Here is an 18,676-nt window from a genome sequence, read left to right on the forward strand (position 1 = left end):
TTTTTCCGTAAGTAAAAAAAAAAATCTGACACAGCGGTTGCATTAAAGAGAAGTATAATTCTCATAACACTTGTATCTTATATTAAAGTTTATGATGAATATTTCTGTAAATTGATGTGGCTCTCTGAAAAATCACTGGATGTTTTGGAAGCAAAACATTACTGAGCGTAAAGCGCCAATGTAAACTGAGATTTTTGGATATAAATATGCACCTTATCGAACAAAACATACATGTATTGTGTAACATGAAGACCTATGAGTGTCATCTGATGAAGATCATCAAAGGTTAGTGATTCATTTTATCTCTATTTCTGCTTTTTGTGACTCCTCTCTTTGTCTGGAAAAATGGCTGTGTTTTTTTGTGAGTAGGTGCAGACCTAACATAATCGCATGGTGTGCTTTCGTCGTAAAGCCTTTTTGAAATCGGACACTGTGTTGGGATTAACAACAAGTTTAGCTTTAAAATGGCGTATAATACTTGTATGGTTGAGGAATTTTAATTATGAGATTTCTGTTGTTTGAATTTGGCGCCCTGCACTTTCACTGGATGTTGGTCAGGTGGGACATTAGGCCCACATACCCTAGAGAGGTAATCAAGTTGTTCTCCAGATCTGGCATACGTCTCGGGTCCTTTTCCATGACAATGTTAAATCTCTCTCTTAGCTAGCTCAACTCTGCACTTGCCTCTGCTAGTAAATCACTGTGTTAACATTAACCTAGACTGAACCACAGAAAATAACAGTTTTAAACAATTGTAAAAACCAACTTCTTCCAGACAGAATAGTTCCTGTAGGTTTAGACTCATCGCCAATATTTTGTTATGTTTTGTGGGTTTCATAACCACGTCTGTATAACAATTCAATAATGATGAGACGGGAGACAGGAATCAGTTCAACCATTTATCTGGAACGTGATAATCTCAACACATACAAACCCCCATGATGCTCTGTGGCACAACCCCAATATACAACAATACATCAATAAATTAATAAATGGAGACTAAACAAAACTTAGAGGATTTAAATGTTCAGTTCTAGAAAGTAGGGCCATGGGACAGGGTCAGAAAGGTCAGTATGTTTGATACCTTGTTACAGAGGTGACATAACAAGCATAAGGTCCATTATAACACAGTGAAGTAGGGCCATGGGACAGGGTCAGAAAGGTCAGTATGTTTGATACCTGGTTACAGAAGTGACATAACAAGCATAAGGTCCATTATAACACAGTGAAGTAGAGGTGGGAGCTAAAAGCAGACATGGACAGTGAGACGTTGTGTGGAGGTCAGGGGTCAAACACTAGATCAGGACAGGTAGAAATGGCAAGGCTGGAAATAGACAGACACATTCTGATCATGGCTCAGACCTGACCTGAGACACCCAATCAGAAGATGTCATAACAAAGTCCTGACCTGAGACACCCAATCAGAAGATGCCGTAACAAAGTCCTGACCTGAGACACCCAATCAGAAGATGTCATAACAAAGTCCTGACCTGAGACACCCAATCAGAAGATGTCATAACAAAGTCCTGACCTAAGACACCCAATCAGAAGATGCCGTAACAAAGTCCTGACTTGAGACACCCAATCAGAAGATGTCATAACAAAGTCCTGACCTGAGACACCCAATCAGAAGATGTCATAACAAAGTCCTGACCTGAGACACCCAATCAGAAGATGCCATAACAAAGTCCTGGCCAGTAGGCTTTATGGGATTTCCTTTCATCAAAATCCAGAACATTAAATGAGGCATCTGTCAATAAAAAGTTAGTTTAGAGCTTTAGTTGTTGTGTCCAGTGTGTGTGTCACTGACAGAGAGACACTGAATCACCATCATCATCCCAAACCCTAAACCCTGGATAGAGGGGCTCAGTGAATGTGGAGGTGAATGTGATCAGGTGGGTCAGTGTGTCAGAGGAGGCTCTATAGAAGGACAGAGTTCACGCTGGCCAGTCCAGATACACTCCTACTCTGTGTTGGCTGGAGGGGCATCTATGGTAGTGGGATTATTATTGTGACATGCAGAGTAACTGTTGTCAGAGCAGAACAGACCTCAAATCTCTCTGGGTGATCAGGATACGGCTGCTTCTCTCTCCTCCATGTCACCTTTCTGTTCTCCTCAGACAGAGAGAGGTGTCTGTTTACTGTGTTTAGGTCCAGTGTGAGATCACAGACATTTGATGGATGAGAACAGAGAGAGAGCAGAGAGAACTCTGTTGCTATAGTGACCCTGCATTACAACACTATGTTGCTATAGTGACCCTGCATTACAACACTATGTTGCTATAGTGACCCTGCATTACAACACTCTGTTGCTATGGTAACCCTGCATTACAACACTCTGTTGTACTAATTGTACAATTTGTTTAATTCTATTCCACATATTTAATTGTTTTGTATTTAATTTCATATTTGTTTCATGTTTCAACCAGTCGCAGGTTAACATCAACCTGACAGAGGAAACGTTAAATCAATAAACAAACTGTTTTCACAATTAACAGCCTTTTCTTGTTTCAACCAGTCGCAGGTTAACATCAACCTGACAGAGGAAACGTTAAATCAATAAACAAACTGTTTTCACAATTAACAGCCTTTTCTTGTTTCAAGTCTGTTTTATTATGAAAAGTACAATATATCCTTGTATACTTGTACAACTATGGAGTGTATGTCCATATAAAATTATACAACTATGGAGTGTATGTCCATATATAATTATACAACTATGGAGTGTATGTCCATATATAATTATACAACTATGGAGTGTATGTCCATATATAATTATACAACTATGGAGTGTATGTCCATATATAATTATACAACTATGGAGCGTATGTCCATATATAATTATACAACTATGGAGAGTATGTCCAGATATAATTATACAACTATGGAGTGTATGTCCAGATATAATTATACAACTATGGAGCGTATGTCCAGATATAATTATATATAATTATACAACTATGGAGAGTATGTCCAGATATAATTATACAACTATGGAGTGTATGTCCAGATATAATTATACAACTATGGAGCGTATGTCCAGATATAATTATATATAATTATACAACTATGGAGAGTATGTCCAGATATAATTATACAACTATGGAGCGTATGTCCATATATAATTATACAACTATGGAGAGTATGTCCATATATAATTATACAACTATGGAGAGTATGTCCAGATATAATTATACAACTATGGAGAGTATGTCCATATATAATTATATAACTATGGAGCGTATGTCCAGATATAATTATACAACTATGGAGAGTATGTCCAGATATAATTATACAACTATGGAGAGTATGTCCAGATATAATTATACAACTATGGAGCGTATGTCCAGATATAATTATATATAATTGTATAATTAGTTTTTCAACATAAAAGTCAACACATGATCACATTGTATTTTAACAGTGTTATTATAAGAGGTCCTCACAACTATAGAAAGACGCGCATGTGTGTGTGTGTCCAGAGTGTGTGTGTCCAGAGTGTGTGTGTCCAGAGTGTGTGTGTCCAGTGTGTTTGTGTCCAGTGTGTGTGTGTGTCCTGTGTGTATATGTTTGTCCACTGTGTGTGTGTGTGTGTGTGTGTGTCCAGTGTGTGTCCAGTGTGTGTCTGTGAGTCCAGTGTGTGTGTGTGTGTGTCTGTCCAGAGTGTGTGTGTGACCAGTGTGTGTGTGTGTGTCCAGTGTGTGTGTGTCCAGTGTGTGTGTGTCCAGTGTGTGTCTGTGAGTCCAGTGTGTGTCTGTGAGTCCAGTGTGTGTATGTGTGTGTGTGTGTGTGTGTGTGTGTGTCCAGTGTGTATATGTTTGTCCTGTGTGTGTGTGTGTGTGTGTCCACTGTGTTTGTGTGTGTGTTTGTCTAGTGTGTGTGTGTATTTGTCCTGTGTGTGTGTGTGTGTGTCCAGTGTGTGTGTGTGTGTCCTGTGTGTGTCTGTGAGTCCAGTGTGTGTGTGTGTGTGTGTGTGTGTGCCCAGTGTGTGTCTGTGAGTCCAGTGTGTGTGTGTATGTGTGTGTCCAGTGTGTATGTGTGTGTGTGTGTGTGTGTCCTGTGTGTGTGTCCAGTGTGTGTGTGTGTGTCCTCTGTGTGTGTGTGTCCACTGTGTTTGTGTGTGTATTTGTCCAGTGTGAGTTTGTCCAGTGTGTGTGTGTGTGTGTGTGTCCAGTGTGTGTCTGTGAGTCCAATGTGTGTATGTGTGTGTGTGTGTGTCCAGTGTGTGTGTGTGTGTTTGTCTAGTGTGTGTGTGTGTATTTGTCTAGTGTGTGTTTGTCCAGTGTGTGTGTGTGTGTGTGTGTGTGTGTGTCCACTGTGTTTGTGTGTGTGTGTATTTGTCCAGTGTGTGTTTGTCCAGTTTGTGTGTGTTTGTGTGTGTGTCCAGTGTGTGTCTGTGAGTCCAGTGTGCGTCTGTGAGTCCAGTGTGTGTATGTGAGTCCAGTGTGTGTGTGTGTGTGTGTAACCAGTGTGTGTGTCCAGCAGGTGTATGTGTGTGTCCAGTGTGTGTGTGTGTGTGTGTGTGTGTCCAGTGTGTTTGTGTGTGTGTGTGTGTGTCCAGTGTGTGTCTGTGAGTCCAGTGTGTGTGTGTGTGTGTGTGTGTGTGAGTCCAGTGCGTGTGTGTGTAACCAGTGTGTGTGTCCAGCAGGTGTATATGTGTGTGTGTGTTCAGTTTGTTTGTGTGTGTGTGCGTCCAGTGTGTGTGTGTCCAGTGTGTGTGTGTCCAGTGTGTGTCTGTGAGTCCAGTGTGTGTCTGTGAGTCCAGTGTGTGTATGTGTGTGTGTGTGTGTGTGTGTGTGTCCAGTGTGTATATGTTTGTCCTGTGTGTGTGTGTGTGTGTGTCCACTGTGTGTGTGTGTGTGTGTGTTTGTCTAGTGTGTGTGTGTATTTGTCCTGTGTGTGTGTGTGTGTGTCCAGTGTGTGTGTGTGTGTCCTGTGTGTGTCTGTGAGTCCAGTGTGTGTGTGTGTGTGTGTGTGCCCAGTGTGTGTCTGTGAGTCCAGTGTGTGTGTGTATGTGTGTGTCCAGTGTGTATGTGTGTGTGTGTGTGTGTGTCCAGTGTGTGTGTCCAGTGTGTGTGTGTGTGTCCTCTGTGTGTGTGTGTCCACTGTGTTTGTGTGTGTATTTGTCCAGTGTGAGTTTGTCCAGTGTGTGTGTGTGTGTGTGTGTCCAGTGTGTGTCTGTGAGTCCAATGTGTGTATGTGTGTGTGTGTGTGTGTGTCCAGTGTGTATATGTTTGTCCTGTGTGTGTGTGTGTGTGTGTCCACTGTGTTTGTGTGTGTGTTTGTCTAGTGTGTGTGTGTGTATTTGTCCTGTGTGTGTGTGTGTGTGTGTCCAGTGTGTGTGTGTGTGTGTCCAGTGTGTGTCTGTGAGTCCAGTGTGTGTGTGTGTGTGTGTGTGTGTGTGTGTGTGTGTGTGTGTGTGTGTGTGCCCAGTGTGTGTCTGTGAGTCCAGTGTGTGTGTGTATGTGTGTGTCCAGTTTGTATGTGTGTGTGTGTGTGTGTGTCCTGTGTGTGTGTCCAGTGTGTGTGTGTGTGTCCTCTGTGTGTGTGTGTCCACTGTGTTTGTGTGTGTGTGTGTATTTGTCCAGTGTGAGTTTGTCCAGTGTGTGTGTGTGTGTGTGTGTGTCCAGTGTGTGTCTGTGAGTCCAATGTGTGTATGTGTGTGTGTGTGTGTCCAGTGTGTGTGTGTGTGTTTGTCTAGTGTGTGTGTGTATTTGTCTAGTGTGTGTTTGTCCAGTGTGTGTGTGTGTGTGTGTGTGTGTGTGTCCACTGTGTTTGTGTGTGTGTGTATTTGTCCAGTGTGTGTTTGTCCAGTGTGTGTGTGTGTGTGTGTTTGTGTGTCCAGTGTGTGTCTGTGAGTCCAGTGTGCGTCTGTGAGTCCAGTGTGTGTATGTGAGTCCAGTGTGTGTGTGTGTGTGTGTAACCAGTGTGTGTGTCCAGCAGGTGTATGTGTGTGTCCAGTGTGTGTGTGTGTGTGTGTGTGTCCAGTGTGTTTGTGTGTGTGTGTGTGTCCAGTGTGTGTCTGTGAGTCCAGTGTGTGTGTGTGTGTGTGTGTGTGTGTGTGAGTCCAGTGTGTGTGTGTGTAACCAGTGTGTGTGTCCAGCAGGTGTATATGTGTGTGTGTGTTCAGTTTGTTTGTGTGTGTGTGTGTCCAGTGTGAGTGTGTGTGCGTCCAGTGTGTGTCTGTGAGTCCAGTGTGTGTGTGTGTGTGTGTGTGTGTCCAGTGTGTGTGTAACCAGTGTGTGTGTCCAGCAGGTGTATATGTGTGTCTGTGTTCAGTTTGTGTGTGTGTGTGTGTGTGTCCAGTGTGAGTGTGTGTGTATGCGTCCAGTGTGTGTGTGTATCTAGTGTGTGTGTGTGTGTGTGTGTGTGTCCAGCGTGTGTCTGTGAGTCCAGTGTGCGTGTGTGTGTGTGTGTGTGTGTCCAGTGTGTGTATGTGTGTATCTAGTGTGTGTGTGTGTGTGTGTTTTTGTCCAGTGTGTGTGTGTGTGTTTGTCCAGTGTGTGTGTGTGTGTGTTTGTCCAGTGTGTGTGTGTGTGTTTGTCCAGTGTGTGTGTGTGTGTTTGCCCAGTGTGTGTGTGTGTTTGTCCAGTGTGTGTTTTTGTCCAGTGTGTGTGTGTCTTTGTCCAGTGTGTGTGTGTCTTTGCCCAGTGTGTGTGTGTGTGTGTGTTTGTCCAGTGTGTGTGTGTGTGTTTGTCCAGTGTGTGTGTGTGTTTGCCCAGTGTGTGTGTGTGTGTGTGCGTGATTGTCCAGTGTGTGCGTCTTTGCCCAGTGTGTGTGTGTGTGTGTGTGTGTGTGTGTGTGATTGTCCAGTGTGTGTGTGTGTGTGTGTGTGTGATTGTCCAGTGTGTGTTTTTGTCCAGTGTGTGTGTGTGTCTTTGTCCAGTGTGTGTGTGTGTGTGTGTGTCTTTGCCCAGTGTGTGTGTGTGTGTGTGTGTGTGTGTGATTGTCCAGTGTGTGTGTGTGTGTGTGTGTGTGTGATTGTCCAGTGTGTGTGTGTGTGTGTGTGTGTGTGTGTGTGTGTGTGTTTGTCCAGTGTGTGTGTATCACTGACAGAGAGACACTGAGTCGCCTTCATCCCAAACCCTGAAATATTATTTCAGGGACACTGAAGAGTCATCATCCCAAACCCCAAACCCTGGATAGAGGGGCTCAGTGAATGTGGAGGTGAATGTGATCAGGTGGGTCAGTGTGTCAGAGGAGGCTCTATAGAAGGACAGAGTGCCGGCTGGCCAGTCCAGATACACTCCTACTCTGTGGGGGCTGGAGGAGGGGACGTCTATGATAGTGGGATTATTATTGTGACAGGCAGAGTAACTGTTGTCAGAGCAGAACAGACTCCAGGACTTGTCATTGTATCCAAGACAACAGTCATAACCCCCTCCTCTCCTGTTGATTCCTTTATATGTCACTCCTATATCTGCCCCACTCCCACTCCACTCTACCTCCCAGTAACAGCGCCCAGTCAGACCCTCTCTACACAGCACCTGTCCACAGTCCTCAAATCTCTCTGGGTGATCAGGATACGGCTGCTTCTCTCTCCTCCATGTCACCTTTCTGTTCTCCTCAGACAGAGAGAGGAGTCTGTGTACTGTGTTTGGGTCCAGTGTGAGATCACAGACATCTGATGGATGAAACCAGACACAATATTAGAAATCATCATCATTCACATTAGAATGTTAACTCACTTTTCACTAATTCATTTAATGTAGATATTTCTAGGTATCAAAAGGAGAAGTTTAACTTGAGACTTGTTGAATGATCATATGTTATACTGTATGGTAATATAAAACACACTTATTCACATTAATTACACACACACACACACACACACACACACACACACACACACACACGCATGCACACACACACACACAGTCAAATTTGATTTGTCATATTCTTCACAGCAGTCAACACTCACATTTTCTAAGCCCAGGTTTCATTCTGTTCTCTCCACCATGTTCCACACTGTAGCGGTAAGCAGAAGAACAGACAGTCATTGAGGGAAACACCTGAACTCACACACACACACCTGAACTCACACACACACACACACACACACACACACACACACACACACACACACACACACACACACACACACACACACACACACACACACACAGAGACAGTCAGCAAATAACACAGACATCAAGCAAATGTTTGCCTGTGTGTGTGTATGTGTGTCCAGTGTGTGTGTGTGTGTGTGTGTGTGTGTGTGTGTGTCTCCAGTGTGTGTGTGTCTCCAGTGTGTGAGTGTGTGTTTATGTGTCACTGACACAGACACTGGAAGCAGAAGAACAGACAGTCATTGAGGGATACACCTGAACACACACAAACACACACACGCACACGCGTATATAGCATATATCAAGTGTCATGTGTGTCCAGTGTGTGAGTGTTTGTGAGTGTTTGTGTGTGTGTGAATCCTGTGTGTGTCCAGTTTGTGTCCAGTGTGTGTGTGTGTGTGTCCAGAGTGTGTGTGTCCAGAGTGTGTGTGTCCAGAGTGTGTGTCATTGAGAGATTTTTCTTAACAAGCCTGATAAGTCAAACATGTCTGATTTGAACATTGACATAAACCCTCTACATACTTGAGTTTCTCCAGTCTGCAGTGTGGATCCTCCAGTCCAGCAGAGAGCAGTCTGACTCCTGAGTCTCCTGGGTGATTGTAGCTCAGGTCCAGCTCTCTCAGGTGTGAGGGGTTTGACCTCAGAGCTGAGACCAGAGAAGCACAGCCTTCCTCTGTGACTAGACAGCCTGACAGCCTGCGAAGAGTCAAATCATATTAAAATCACACTGATATTCTTTGGTGGTGAAAATAGTGGCAGTATATTTATAGTGGCAACATATTCAGATATATCAGTGTCCTGAAACCTTCCATATCTATTCATAAATGAATGTATCATTATTAGAATTGACAAATTATCAAAGTATTGCCTGCAGATAGAAACATGTATAGTACAAATATTATAGTAGACTGACCAGACCAGTTTAAAAAGCAGTATCAATCAGAAGACAGACAGTGAGGTATCAGATTTAGATTGTATTGAGTATACAGTCCACACCATATCTATTTAGACAGTGAGGTATCAGATTTAGATTGTATTGAGTATACAGTCCACACCATATCTATTTAGACAGTGAGGTATCAGATTTAGATTGTATTGAGTATACAGTCCACACCATATCTATTTAGACAGTGAGGTATCAGATTTAGATTGTATTGAGTATACAGTCCACACCATATCTATTTAGACAGTGAGGTATCAGATTTAGATTGTATTGAGTATACAGTCCACACCATATCTATTTAGACAGTGAGGTATCAGATTTAGATTGTATTGAGTATACAGTCCACACCATATCTATTTAGACAGTGAGGTATCAGATTTAGATTGTATTGAGTATACAGTCCACACCATATCTATTTAGACAGTGAGGAATCAGATTTAGATTGTATTGAGTATACAGTCCACACCATATCTATTTAGACAGTGAGGTATCAGATTTAGATTGTATTGAGTATACAGTCCACACCATATCTATTTAGACAGTGAGGTATCAGATTTAGATTGTATTGAGTATACAGTCCACACCATATCTATTTAGACAGTGAGGTATCAGATTTAGATTGTATTGAGTATACAGTCCACACCATATCTATTTAGACAGTGAGGTATCAGATTTAGATTGTATTGAGTATACAGTCCACACCATATCTATGTAGACAGTGAGGTATCAGATTTAGATTGTATTGAGTATACAGTCCACACCATATCTATTTAGACAGTGAGGAATCAGATTTAGATTGTATTGAGTATACAGTCCACACCATATCTATTTAGACAGTGAGGTATCAGATTTAGATTGTATTGAGTATACAGTCCACACCATATCTATATTGACAGTGAAGCTAACATTTTAAATGTGTCTCTATTCTCCAACATTTTGGATTTGAGGTCAAATGTTTCATATGAGGTGACAGTATATAATAATTAACCTCTCACCATTACCAATAACAGAGACTACAACAAAACATGCTAACCTCTCACCATTACCAATAACAGAGACTACAACAAAACATGCTAACCTCTCACCTTTACCAATAACAGTAGCTACAACAAAACATACTAACCTCTCATCATTACCAATAACAGAGGATACAACAAAACATGCTAACCTCTCACCATTACCAATAACAGAGACGACAACAAAACATACTAACCTCTCACCATTACCAATAACAGAGGCTACAACAAAACATGCTAACCTCTCACCATTACCAATAACAGAGGCCACAACAAAACATGCTAACATCTCACCATTACCAATAACAAAGGCTACTAAAAAACATACTAACCTCTCACCATTACCAATAACAGAGACTACAACAAAACATGCTAACCTCTCACCTTTACCAATAACAGTAGCTACAACAAAACATGCTAACATCTCACCATTACCAATAACAAAGGCTACTAAAAAACATACTAACCTCTCACCATTACCAATAACAGAGACTACAACAAAACATGCTAACCTCTCACCATTACCAATAACAGAGGCTACAACAAAACATGCTAACCTCTCACCATTACCAATAACAGAGGCTACAACAAAACATACTAACCTCTCACCATCAACCTCAAATAAAAGGTGACATTCTGTACTGTCACCTAATATGAAACATTATATCTCAAATCCAAAATGCTGGAGCAGAGCACCAAATGTAAAACTGTAAGCTTCACTGTCCAAACACATATGGTGTGGACTATGTGTGTCTGGTAAACACATGTGGATCTGGAGAACAGTTATCACTTGTTGACCAACTACAGGAATACTGACCTCAGAGTCTCCAGTTTACAGTGGGGATTCCCCAGTCCATCAGAGAGCAGCTTCACTCCTGAATCCTTCAGGTCATTGTTACTCAGGTCCAGCTCTCTCAGGTGTGAGGGGTTTGACCTCAGAGCTGAGACCAGAGAAGCACAGCCTTTCTCTGTGACTAGACAGCCTGACAGCCTGACAAAGAGATCATCATGACTTCACAAACACAGTGTTAATTTAACACCAGTAGTGTAGAAGGACAATGGCAGATGCATTTGGTTTATTCTCTCAAAGAACATATAGATTCATCTTCCGTCTCCTAGAATTGTATGGTCATATTGTTATACTAATGTGAAAATCAATGAATTTATTCAATATGTTTTTCAAAATAATATATTATACATATTATAATACATATTTTTCTCTAAACTGAATATTTCTTCCTGATGATTAGTTCTTATATGTCATTTTATTTACTCACAGAGCGGCTCTGGAGGCTTTGACCACTGGCAGCAACCTCAGAAGACCTTCCTCTGATCTTAAGTATTTCTTCAGGTCAAACACATCCAGCTCCTTTTCTGAAGTCAGCAACACAAAGACCAGAGCTGACCACTGTGCAGGTGACAGGTTGGGTTTTGAGAGACTTCCTGAGCTCAGGTATCTTTGGATCTCCTCCACTAGAGAATGGTCATTCAGTTCATTCAGACAGTGGAACAGATTGATGCTCCTCTCTGGAGAGAGATCCTCCCCGATCTTCTCCTTGATGTACTTGACTGTTTCTTCATGGCTCTGTGAGCTGCTTCTTGTCTTTGTCAGTAGACCTCGTAAGTGCTTCTGATTGGACTCCAGTGAGAGGCCCAGAAGGAAGCGGAGGAAAAGGTCCAGGTTTCCCGTCTCACTTTGTAAGGCTTTATCCACAGCACTCTTGTAGAAAGTAACTTCAGTAACTTTAGGCTTCTCTCTGAACAGCGAAGAAAAGATACTGGACTTTGATTGAGGTTTGTCCATTAGATTCTCGTTGTTGTTGATGAATGAGAGGAACACATATACAGCAGCCAGAAACTCCTGAATGCTCAGATGTACGAAGCAGTACACCTTGTCCTGGTACAGCACACATTCCTCTTTAAAGAGCTGTGTGCACAATCCTGAGTACACTGAGGCTTCATTGACATTAATGCCAGCCTCTGTCAGGTCTTCTTCATAGAAAATCAGATTGCCATTCACAAGCTGTTGAAAAGCCAGTTTTCCCAGTGACAGAATGCTCTCTTTATTCCAGTGTGGACCTGTCTCTTCTTTCCCAAGATACTTTTCATTCTTCTGTTTGGTATGAAACTCCACAAGGTGTGTGTACATCTCAGTCAGAGTCTTGGGCATCTCTTCTCTCTTATGTTTCAGCATGTGTTCAAGGACTGTTGCAGAAATCCAACAGAAGACTGGAATGTGGCACATGATGTGGAGGCTCCTTGATGTCTTAATGTGTGAGATGATTCTGCTGGACAGGTCCTCCTCCCTGAATCTCTTCCTGAAGTACTCTTCCTTCTGCGGGTCATTGAACCCTCGTACCTCTGTCACCTGGTCAACACACCCTGAAGGGATCTTATTGGCTGCTGCAGGTCGGGTAGTTATCCAGAGGAGAGCAGAGGGGAACAGATTTCCCTTGATGAGATTTGTCAGCAGAACATCCACGGAGGTTGACTCTGTGACGTCCCAACAGATCTTGTTCTTCTGGAAGTCTAGGGGCAGTCGGCACTCATCCAGACCATCAAAGATGAACAGAACTTTGTACTTGTTGTAGATGGAGATTCTTGATTGTTTGGTTTCCACTGAGAAGTGATTGAGAAGTTCAATGAAAGTGTGTTTGTCCTCTTTCATCAAATTCAGCTCCCGGAAAGGGAATGAAAATACAAATTGGAAATCCTGATTTGTCTTTCCTTCAGCCCAGTCCAGAATGAACTTCTGCACAGAGACTGTTTTTCCAATGCCAGCGACTCCCTTTGTCAGCACAGTTCTGATACGTTTGTCTTGTCCAGTTAAGGGTTTGAAGATGTCGTTACATTTGATTGCAGTCTCTGGTCTTGCTTGTTTCCTGGTTGTTGTCTCAATCTGTCTCAGCTCATGTTCATTATTGACCTCTCCTGTTCCACCCTCTGTGATGTAGAGCTCTGTGTAGATCTTATTGAGAAGTGTTGGGTTTCCTTGTTTAGCGATCCCCTCAAATACACATTGAAACTTCTTCTTTAGATTAGATTTGAGTTCACGTTGGCAAATCACAGCAAGCTCATCTGAATCTAGAAATACCACAGAGGATATTAATATTACATCTGTTTTAATGCCTGCAATATTGTAGGACAGTTATAAAGTTTTACAATAATTTATTCTCTTAACTGACTGTATAAATGTGTAAATGTTTTCATAATGCATTACAGACTGGTGTGACTGATTATATTATTATTGGTATTATTGATGGTATTATTAATGTTCTCTCTCTCTCTAAATTAATCACCACAACACATCCCTGCTGCTACTTGATGAGGTCACTAGGTGTTGTGTTAAGACTGCTACAATATCATTGAGTTACACAGCTACTTTAGCTGTACTTTAGCTACAACTTTTAAATGTTATAAAACACCATTCAACATGAGGCAGACAGATCTTACATTTCTCCAGTGTGTCAGCAAGCTCCTTCTGGTTCATTTTCCTCAGGACGTGCAGTGTGATCTTCAGAGCCCCCTCTCTGGCACTGCTCTCCTGCTTCTCATCTTCAGCATCCACCACTTCCTTATCCTGCTTCTGACTCTCAAAGCCTTCTGGGAGTTCTGGACTAAGAATCCTCTTGAACATCTTCAGCTCGTTCTTCACAAATGTCAGAATTTTCTCTTCAAGCATCTGGAATAAATTAAGAGACAAATGCTTTCTCATTAACACATTAATGAATTATTGACAGATCAACTTTACTTGAGGTAAACAAAAACAAATGTACATAACAGGACCACATACACTGAATATGGAGGCCAGGTCTGTTTGATGACTCTGGGAAGACTGACCACTGAGAATCTCTGACTCTGATCCTGCCTGTTGGTTTCTGTGGACAAAACATGAGATTACATCTCCTCATCCAGGGAGTACACACACACACACACACACGCACACACACACACACACACACACACGCACACAAACACACAGGGAGGGAGGGAATGTTGTGTTTGTTTAATATTGTTTTAGGACTATGAAAATTGACAAAATGATTAGCCTATGGATTATGAAAACAACAACAATAAATGGGAAAATGGGAGAGGAGAAATAACTAGAGACAGTGTTGTTTAACTCACTGACCAGGACCCATGAGTTCTTCTTACCTTTGTTCAGTAGAAAAGTCTCCCTTTCTAAAGTCTAGAGGAGGATCCATAGACCAGTCACTCTTCATGGACACACAGCTGGGAACAGGGGAGGCTGGTCTCTCCTGCTTGATTGGTCTTCAACACAACAGAGACAAACATTACATCTCTCATCTACTCTGAGCTCAGATGGGGAAACAGAAGAAGAGTTTCACAAATAGAACTGACTTCTAGACGTTAGTTAATGGCGCGAGCAGTGTGTCATTTTTAATAACGAGATTAATTTAGCGTCGCGAGCGTTGTAGTCAGTCTGTCAGCCCCGCTAAAAGGCTGGTGTCGTTAGTCTGCCTTCTCCGGGGGATGTTGAGGTAAATTTACTAACCGGGAGGGTTGAATGATGTAATTTATTAGAGGGCTGGAAGACGCACTCTCGAGGTTGTTTACTCACAATATCAGATATTAAGATGATTTTTATAATGAATGTATACTGAGGTTGAGGCTCTGACTAGTGATTATTTACCCGGGGTTCAATACCTGCTATTGAGGCGCCCTGAAAATAATATTGAAAAGTTCGATCCTTGGACACAGACGGGTTAAACACGAAAGTTACCGTCCATCTAGTGAAGAGAGGAGAACCGGACAGAGGTAGCCAGCATCCGTCAACGAGAGAGGGAGAAGCCTCACCGGGATTTAACAGGTGGAAGAAACAACCGGGGAGCTCCATCGGTCCACAAGAAATGCAGACAGCCGGTGATATTGTAGTGGTAGCTATGGTAACTAGGATGCTGCTGGTAGAGTAGCTAGCTAGATTACCGAGGTGTACCGACTAGCTATGGTAACTAGGATGCTGCTGGTAGAGTAGCTAGCTAGCTTACCGAGCTGTACAGACTAGCTATGGTAACTAGGATGCTGCTGGTAGAGTAGCTAGCTAGCTTACCGAGCTGTACAGACTAGCTATGGTAACTAGGATGCTGCTGGTAGAGTAGCTAGCTAGATTACCGAGGTGTACCGACTAGCTATGATAATTAGGATGCTGCTGGTAGAGTAGCTAGCTAGCTTACCGAGCTGTACAGACTAGCTAGGATAACTAGGATGCTGCTGGTAGAGTGGCTAGCTAGATTACCGAGCTGTACCGACTAGCTAGGATAACTAGGATGCTGCTGGTAGAGTAGCTAACTAGATTACCGAGCTGTACCGACTAGCTAGGATAACTAGGATGCTGCTGGTAGAGTGGCTAGCTAGATTACCGAGCTGTACAGACTAGCTAGGATAACTAGGATGCTGCTGGTAGAGTGGCTAGCTAGCTTACCGAGCTGTACAGACTAGCTAGGATAACTAGGATGCTGCTGGTAGAGTGGCTAGCTAGATTACCGAGCTGTACCGACTAGCTAGGATAACTAGGATGCTGCTGGTAGAGTGGCTAGCTAGCTTACTGTACCGACTGGCTAGCAGGTCGTTCGTCTGTCTTTCGTCTCGATGATGATGAATCCAGTGAACCACAAAATAAAAAAAGAATCGAGAGTGAAAAGGATCGGACAGTTATGTACGGGGACGAGGACAGTTCTGTACGGGGACGCGGACTGTTCTGTACGGGGACGCGGACTGTTCTGTACGGGGACGCGGACTGTTCTGTACGGGGACGCGGACTGTTGTGTACGGGGACGCGGACTGTTCTGTACGGGGACGCGGACAGTTCTGTACGGAGACGCGGACTGTTCTGTACGGGGACGCGGACAGTTCCAGAACACAGACATGATCAGTGCAACACAATCAACTAAACCCAGTCTTTACAGTGGGTTACATTAGTAATATTCATTTTTTATCATTATGTAAAACAAACATTCTGTTTTTTTTATAACAATATGTTGAGATCAGGGACCATATCCACAAAGCGTCTCAGAGTAGAAAATTGGTTGTATAAGTGCTGAGAATAAAGACAATTTACACTTATGGGTATAAATTAAAGCTATGCATGAAGTCTCTAGTCCCACCTAGTCAGCAGATATTTAGGACACCTGGTGAGCTGTCCTAAGTAGTTAAGAGTTAACAGCAGGTGTCCTAAGTAGTTAAGAGTTAACAGCAGGTGTCCTAAGTAGTTAAGAGTTAACAGCAGGTGTCCTAAGTAGTTAAGAGTTAACAGCAGGTGTCTTGATATTACTATAGAATAATGCAGTCAGTCAGTGGTTCCTGCGCCACATGTAATTGCTTTGTAGTAGTTTATAATAATGTTTTTATATTTCTATATGATCAATCCATTAATAATGTAGACCTACATGCAACAGTATGTCTTGTGCTTTTGGTAAGTGATACCATTTTGTCTTAATTTTGGCAGATTAACTCATGCTTATTTCTGAAGATTAACTCAGGTTTTCGCCCAAAGGCCAAGGAGTTGGAGCTGTGGCAGGAATTGGACTTGTGGTTGAAAGGTGGCTGGTTCGAATCCCAGGCCGGGTGCTGGAAAATACAGGCGGACTTGATCTGACCACTGGAGGAGTGCTGGGTTCACATCCTCAACACATGCTCAACACACAACAACCTTTTGTTGATCAGAACTCTAGAGGTTCTTCTTCACTGAACCCAAATATATATATAATGTTTTAGTGGTTCCATATATTAAGGAAGTGATAGAAGCCTTTTTGGTTCTAGAAGGAACCTTATTTTCTGAGAGTGTAAAATAAACACATTTTTCTTTTGATTATTTAATTCTCTACATCGTGTTATTTCAAGTTCTCCCTTTGGAGGTAGCCATAAGCAACCATTTCTGATTAAAAAAACTAATGTGAACATTTTTGGAAATAGCATTTTTTGAAAGAAACTCAAAATAATTCCTAAACACAACTGTCATCTCACCTCTTAGCTTTGGTGTCAGGTCCTCCCTCTCTCTCCCCAGAGAGTCTCATTTTTGAGGCAGGGTCCCCCTCATCTCTCTCCCCAGAGAGACTCATTTTAGAGAACTGACCCCTATACAGAGATCCAGCATGTTGGTTGTGGTTAACACAGTAATTCTTGAATATCAATTGTTATAATTTATTAATAATCTCTTATAAAACATTCACTAACAGACATATCGAAACAGTCAGGTTATTTAATACAATCACATGAATATGTAGATGTGACATCTCTTCTCCATGGTAACTGTCAATAATAATAATAATAAGTCACTTTTAAGGTAGTTCTAGACATTACAGCAGCACAAGGCCATGTCTCACAATTATTTTTATTCACCTTTTTTATTTAAGTCAGTTAAGAACAAATTCTTATTTTATTATTTAAAGGTGGGCTATTTATTGTCTTTCAATCTGTTATTTTCTAAATGTATCTGAGAATGTAGACAGAAGGGCTAAAATGGACATGATTGATCTGAGGGGAAATCATTGATCCTTTCAGAAATGTTTTTTGCATCAAGTAAGAGATTTTATATTATGTAAAGTAGGCTAGGTTATAATGTATAGTAGTGGGTTGGTAGTGATATGTTATATTATGTAAAGTAGACTAGGTTATAATGTAGTAGTGGGTTGGTAGTGATATGTAGATGTTATATTATGTAATATGTATATAACCTACATATCATAGATGACCAGTCTAAACCTGTTCAGATCAGTTCACATAATGTTATAGTCCTACCAGTAGCAGGACAGAGAATGTACTGTATATAACCTACATATCATAGATGACCAGCCTAAACCTGTTCAGGTCAGTTCACATAATGTTATAGTCCTACCAGTAGCAGGACAGAGAATGTACTCTATATAACCTACATATCATAGATGACCAGCCTAAACCTGTTCAGATCAGTTCACAGAAACCATCAGGTTTGTCAGCATGATAAGTGATCATAGCTCCAACCTACTCTGACTATTTAATGTCTGACATCGACTAACCTTTTAATCGTATGTAGGAAGCCAAGACCAACGAGAGTTTTCCCCATCTTTCCTACGTCTCAACACATTTATCTGACTTCTAATGTACTGAGAAATATGTGCCACAGTTTCAACAGCCATTTTATAACTGTGTAGGCTACAAACATCCTTTTAATATCACATGAGGAAATCACATAACTTACAGTCACTGGTGCAGCCGCCTGTTTTCTTACAGATGAAGTAGCTTTCATAGGCAACTCATTCAACCAGCCTAAACAACAGTAAATACAAGATGTCAATTGGTCAAAGGAGAACACATGAAAGACAGGTATATATACACATGAAAGAGGTAGAGATATATATATATCCTGATAGAGTCATACACATGGAAGAGGTAGAGATATATATATATCCTGTTTTGCTACAGATGTAGGATCTTAATTTGAGACAGTTTAATACAGCAGAAAAATTATGTGGATTATAATTAACATTTTAAAGTGGAAAGTGGAAATGACAAACTTCAGAAGCCTTTTAAAACATCAAATACACTGCAAGTTTTAGTTTTCCTGCAACAGGGTGATCAAATTCAGATACTACATCTGTACAGAGATGACGTCTTTATCTGAAAAAGGAAGTTTGAGTTATTAGCAATGA

General features: G+C 41.7%; 1 protein-coding gene and 1 long non-coding RNA gene across 2 annotated transcripts in view; both read right to left on the reverse strand.

Annotated features, from left to right (window-relative positions):
- The window catches only part of LOC110513573 (NLR family CARD domain-containing protein 3-like), a 291,508-nt gene extending 273,143 nt beyond the window's left edge, over positions 1 to 18,365 (reverse strand). Inside the window, exons 1-2 of the mRNA XM_036973337.1 lie at positions 18,226 to 18,365; positions 17,013 to 17,123 (exon numbers count right to left, since the gene is read on the reverse strand). Coding sequence (XP_036829232.1) covers positions 17,013 to 17,107 — 95 coding nt within the window. The 5' untranslated portion in view covers positions 17,108 to 17,123; positions 18,226 to 18,365. The remainder of the gene's footprint in view (positions 1 to 17,012; positions 17,124 to 18,225) is intronic.
- Positions 887 to 1,848, reverse strand: LOC110518377. The gene is made up of 2 exons (XR_005042093.1): positions 1,655 to 1,848; positions 887 to 1,531 (listed from the first exon to the last, which is right to left on the reverse strand). It is a non-coding gene; the product is annotated as an uncharacterized LOC110518377 (long non-coding RNA).
- Positions 18,366 to 18,676: the final 311 nt, after the last annotated feature.

This window comes from Oncorhynchus mykiss, unplaced genomic scaffold, assembly GCF_013265735.2.
Source record: "Oncorhynchus mykiss isolate Arlee unplaced genomic scaffold, USDA_OmykA_1.1 un_scaffold_231, whole genome shotgun sequence".
Taxonomy (NCBI): Eukaryota; Metazoa; Chordata; class Actinopteri; order Salmoniformes; family Salmonidae; genus Oncorhynchus; species Oncorhynchus mykiss.